This window comes from Dryas octopetala, chromosome 3 (genome assembly GCF_963921425.1).
Source record: "Dryas octopetala chromosome 3, drDryOcto1.1, whole genome shotgun sequence".
In the NCBI taxonomy this organism is placed as follows: domain Eukaryota; kingdom Viridiplantae; phylum Streptophyta; class Magnoliopsida; order Rosales; family Rosaceae; genus Dryas; species Dryas octopetala.
The window spans coordinates 15626742-15632595 of NC_141368.1; the positions used below are offsets into that span (position 1 = coordinate 15626742).

The 5854-nt window shown below is 35.9% G+C and overlaps 1 protein-coding gene across 1 annotated transcript; it reads left to right on the forward strand.

Annotated features, from left to right (window-relative positions):
* The first annotated feature begins 261 nt into the window (after positions 1-261).
* LOC147291315 (casein kinase 1-like protein 2) lies at positions 262-4888 on the forward strand. The gene is made up of 13 exons (XM_086238817.1): positions 262-412; positions 508-548; positions 1296-1365; positions 1476-1624; positions 1710-1805; positions 1906-1976; positions 2670-2731; positions 2843-2906; positions 3542-3626; positions 3745-3871; positions 3987-4060; positions 4136-4199; positions 4478-4888. The coding sequence occupies exons 1-13, from the start codon at positions 343-345 to the stop codon at positions 4570-4572; spliced, it is 1068 nt and encodes a 355-aa protein (XP_086094943.1). The 5' UTR covers positions 262-342; the 3' UTR covers positions 4573-4888.
* The last annotated feature ends 966 nt before the right edge of the window (positions 4889-5854 follow it).

A 5854-nucleotide genomic window follows, 5' to 3' on the forward strand; every position in this document is an offset into this window, starting at 1 on the left:
GTTTGCAGAGAAGGAAGAGAGGAGAGATGGAAGGAGAGAGAATGGTGTTTGTGTCTTTTTGTATTGGTTTTTTATTTTTTTTTAAAAAAGAGTGTGCAAAAAAAAAAAAAAAAGGTGTGCAAATAGCAGCCCTTGAAAATCATTAATTACTTGAAGCAGACAAACACGACGTCGTTGTGTTGGATGAGTACCCCAAAAAGAAACGGCAGGCTTGTTATATAAAGGCGTTAGGGAAATTCCCCGCTTCGATCCAATCATCAAAGCGCGTAATAACGAGTTCTCCGTTTCTCTCTTTGTTTTGGGAATTTTTAGAGTTTGAGGGTTTTGATTAGGGTTTGGGCTATGGAGCCTGTAGTTGCGGGAAGGTTCAGACTGGAGGGGAAGATCGGATCGCGTGGAAGGATCCGCCAAGGTTTATTCTATTTCCTTTGGTGCTTTTTTTTTTTTTTTGTCAATTCCTTTTTAACTTTTTTGGCTTCTTTTTGAATTTGTTGCTATGATTTTCAGGTACTGATATTGAAACGAAGAAGAAGGTTGCAGTTAAGCTTGTGAGTTATTTATTTATTTTTGTTTTTTTGCTTTCAATTAGATTTTTTATTTTTTATTTTTTTTATGACTTGAAGAAATTATTGCCATTACTTGATATTTATGCTGTAGAATAAATATTTTCTAGAAAATTTTTATCAATTTGTATATCTATCACTGCTGCAATTCGTATAGAAATAAACAATATATATGGACGAGTGTTGTGTGGGAGTTGAAATTTTGGCTCATTTTAATGTATCATTGAGAATCTGAGATTGTATGGCCTCTTAAAAATGTATTTCGCTGTTGTAATTCAATTTTAGTAAGGAGGCCATTGCATTGCAATTAAGGGCATGAATTATGTTGCATTTTGGATGTCCTTGAACTTGTTTCTCTGCGAACATTTATAACCACAATAGAAATACATCTCATAGTGTCTTTGATGCACCTCAAACACTATATATAGCTCTCCCAAACTCTGGGTGTTTGCTAGATTACTGTTCTGCGGCTCTAATGCACCATGAATTTTGTTAATGTTTCTCATTATAGCAAGCATGGACTGCTGCCAATTTCTCCCTTGAACAGTGTTAGATTATGAAGCTACAAGTCTGATTATTATTTCTTATCTTTTGCACATTTGGATGGATTCGCCGATTTATATTTGTCTGTTTGTCTTTAATCATATAGATTGCAATGTTTTTATTCTTTCAGAATTGTGTTGATGTTAATCACTGTTTATATTGCTTTAATTTCGTTACTTTTTGTCTCAGGAACATGTCAAGACAGAGCATCCAAGATTGCATTATGAATCGCAGTTGTATAAAGTACTACGCGTAGCAAGTAATGACCTTTACCACCATCCATGTAGCTTTTTTATTTTCTTAATGATCTAGTTTGTACTTATCTTTTCAAACTGTTTCTTGGTTGGCCACTTTATTCAACTTTGGCAGATGGGATGCCTATTTTAAGATGGTTTGGCACTGAAGGAAACTACAATTTTCTTGTGACGGATTTACTGGGACCTAGTCTTGTGGATTTACTCAACTTTTGCGGTGGGAAATTTCGTCTCAAGACTGTCCTCTTGCTTGCAGATCAAATGGTACGATTTTTCTTATGTATGCATGCACTTGTGGAATCTAGTATACCTTGCGGTTTGATCATCTTAATCTTGAAATTTGTGTCAGATCGATCGACTGCATTTTGTTCATTCCAAATCATTTCTACACCGGGACGTCAAGCCAAAAAACTTCCGAATTGGTTCGGGTCGGCAAAATAATCTGGTCTCTGGAACTTACTATTTAATTTGGATTTTGAATTTATGTTCTATGTAAGTTTAGTTTTGTTTTCTATGTAAATCAATTTATTTCCGCTTTCGTGTAGATTTACCTCATTGACTTCGATTTGGCTAAGAGGTACAGAGACACTTCAACTCATCAGCATATTGCTTATAGGTTGGTTGCTTGGAATTTTTAAAAGTTGGCTTTATCTTTGGTGGGTTCAATAGTTTATTTTCTCTTGTCCCTATTCTAATAGTTTATGTGCTACAATAGATGTGTAGCGCACCATCGATGGATTCTCATTGATTTACAAGGACATTGAGGGTTTACTTAGTTACTAATCTATTACACCATTTTAGTCTTTGCTTACAAATAATCCTTTAGGTGTAGCAACTATTTAAATATCACTTCTTTTCATGTTGGAAAATTTTGACTCTGGCCTAGAGCAGGTTTCTCCAGTCAGGTTTTTAGGTTTAATATAACTTGAATGCTTAAAGAGAGTAAGCAAAGCATTTTCAATAATGTTAGTCATACTTTTGGAGACGTGCGTAATTATACTTTTTATTTATTCGTGTGTCTTTGCTAATTATCCAAGCCTGGCGGATGTAGGCCTGTACCTGGCCAGTATCTACCACAGAAATGTGATTGCGTCGAACTTTTCGGACATTAGAAATGATTAAGTTTCTGCTTATTATTTTCTATCTTTTTTTTTAATTCTGTAATTATGATTCATCTGCCTTGGTTAGTCATTTATCTTAGATGTTTCCTTGAAAAATAATAGCATTTTCTTAAAATAATGATCTATAAATGATTATAGGTGTAGTGATAACTCCATGTTGTTAATTATATGTGTTCATATAAATGCAGAGAAAATAAGAAGCCTGCATGTACTCCAAAATATGCAAGCATCAATACTCTCCGTGGCATTGGTAAGCCAATTCCCTCTCTCTCTCTCTCTCTCTACCTCCCCCCCCCCCCCCCCCCCCCCCTCTTCCCTACTTTCTGCTGACTCTGATCATGTTAATTTTTATGTTGCATAGAACCAAGTCGTCGGGATGATTTGGAATCAGTTGGATATGTGCTTATGTACTTTCTAAGAGGAAGGTAAATGTTGTGTCTGCCAGTGTTAATAGTTTTTTTTGGTAACCTTTTATTACAAATGTTACTCAACGTGTGCATGATACATCAAACTGGTACCCAACTTTCACAATCGTTCAAAGTAGTACCCATTCTTTGTCTGTGTACATCTCTCTCTCTCTCTCTCTCTCTCTCTCTCTCTCTCTCTCTCTCTCCCTCCCTCCATTTTCATATGAAAGTCAGAAGCCACCAAGCCATGGCTCAAGAATCATTAAGTTCCATAAAATGCTAAATATCAAAATCAATTATAACCATTCTTCTCTTAGCAAAAGCTAAGCCTGAAACCCACAAAGTTAAAGCTGAAGAAATATATCAAAAAAACAAATTCTTTGAATATATCCAGAAACAAAGACATAATCTTTGTATTTGTTAGGGTAGGGTAGGTATTTGTTTCACGAAAATATCCCTAAAAATTTGGTGAGATGTAAATGCCCTCTAAAGCTGGTTGACCAATATTGATGGAAATTGTGATGGAATTTCATGGTAGTACCACACTGATGTACGGAGTTAAATAATGGGTACTACTTTGAAAGTTTTGTGATAAAAAGCTTATTTTTTCTTAATATTCTATTATGTCATGATTTTTTTTCTTTTGTTTTTAGTCTTCCTTGGCAGGGACTGAACACAGGAACTAGGGAGCAACGGTTTGAGAAGATCGCTGAAAAGAAATTGTCAACTCCAATTGAGGTAAGCTGAAATCTAATAATAATGATTGTGTGTATGTATATATGCATGACACAATAATGATTTAGCAAGGAAATTTATCAAAGCACGGATTAATCACTGATTCTTTCTTAATTCTTAGGAGTTATGCTGTGGTTATCCTCCAGAATTTGCGATATACCTCCATTACTGTAGGTCTCTACGGTTTGATGAAGAACCAAATTATGCTTATCTGAAGAGGCTATTTTCTGACCGTTTGTCTTGTGAAGGTCTGTTTATGTATATATATATATATATATATACAGGTTACTCGTGGCTGTTCCAGTGGTGTTTATAGTAGAGCTGTTAACCATATCTGCTGATTTGCTTGTCTTCTTGCTTCAGGCTTTGTTTATGATGATGTCATTGATTGGACTGTCTTGCAACATCTGCGGTCAGAGATTGTCAAACCTCTTATAGTAAGTGATGGAATTGTAAATTTTGAAGGCATCCTTAGTTCAACCATTTATCTTACAATATTTACTATTCAATAGGAAGCCGGTGCTGGACCGAGCTCTGGTTTGCCTCCAGCTGTTGCAAATGCTGAAAGACAATCTGGTAAGTCTGCCATTCTTTTTATTTTCCATGTCAAACTTCTGCTCAATTTTTGCCTATTTACTTGGTTTAGTGTCTTGGAAGATGCAGTCATAAACTCATAATATACTTGTTTTGCTTGCATTGTGCTGGTTATTTTATATGGATATTATAAGTCTTTTCCCCTATTTTTTTTAATTGCTGTTTGTTGGATTCAATTCAGTATTTATAGATGTCTCTCTCTTTAAATAACTGAGAATCTGAGATGTTAATTATATTTCTATTTGATTAACTTTTTGCAGGTGGTGAGGAAGGTAGACGTACAGGTTGGTCAATGGCAGATCCCTCCTCTCATAGGACAAACTCCAGCCTCCTACAGGCTGTGCCACCTTGTTAATTGAAGGTGTGATTAGGGGGGTCTCTAGGCCCCCTAACAGTCATTTCTTAGTTGATGTCTTTTTTTTTTTTTTTTTTTTTTTTTTTTTAAGGCCATGCGCCCTGTTCACCAAGAAAGAGAACTCTGGACCGATTGTACAGTATTTTGGGTTGTCATTACTTTGTTTTGAACTTTCAGCATGCGCCACTGTGCTTTTCGCATTTTGTTTGTCATAAATTTTTTCTTTATTCTTGTTCTTCAGTTGTGTTTCTTACTTCCTTTCGTGATGTAAATATCCTTGACCATGCAAATTTCCTTTAGCATTTTTATAAAGCCATTAGCAAGAGTATGTTGCTTATTTTATACCATGGCTTCAGAGTATTGGATTTTCAGATAAACTTCCAAGTTTCCAGTTGATTGGCAATTCTTCATTAGACAAGTTTCCTGTTCGTAATCGAATTTACAATTTGCTCCAACATGATTTTGACACCTATTCAAACTCTCAGCCGCTCCCAAAATGAATGCACAATTTACCGCTGGTGGGGTTTGAACCCACCCCATCCACCTTATAAATAAAGGCCCAACCATTTGGGTTTCCAGAGACACATGTTTTGTGTAAAATTTGTTTTTGTCAAACACGTATACCATGTCTTCACATATTTAAAGATCCAAGTCATATGTGTACATTTTCTTGGCAACCTTAAAGATGTAATTGTGTTTCAACATATGTGGTTCAATTTTTACGGTTCAACTGTGTAATTGTTTCATCGGTGACATGGAGAGATGAAAGGTTCAAGGAAGTCAACAGGTGATCCTTCGAAAGAGTAAGAACAGCGAGAATTCGTAGAGAGGAAGATTGACTAACCAACCAAAGTAGAGGACCTTCAGGAGATAGTTTGACCACTTATATAAGAATGTTATTCAATAGTGCTCTAAATGCGCTCAATAAAGCAGTGCGCCTGGAAAGAAAGAAAGGAGTAGAGCGGGTTGATTCCCAATTATAAAGCTGAAAAGCATAGAAAGAAAAAGGAAGGTCTTGTCTTCTAAGGTTAGCCATAGCTTCTTTGATCATGCTGGAATGGGGAAGAAACCAAAGCCCCTGCTGTCTCCACAATATCCCTAAAGACCTCTTTCATCATGGGCCTATCAGCCCTCTATCAACAAATGATGTAGGATTGGAATAAACTATTCCTTCCGGAAGATTGTAATAATATTAAAAGAGTAAGGGGGACTCGAAATCAATAAAGGACTTTAAGAGAGGACAAACATTCTTGTTCTATAGGTAGCACTGCCCCAAATTATA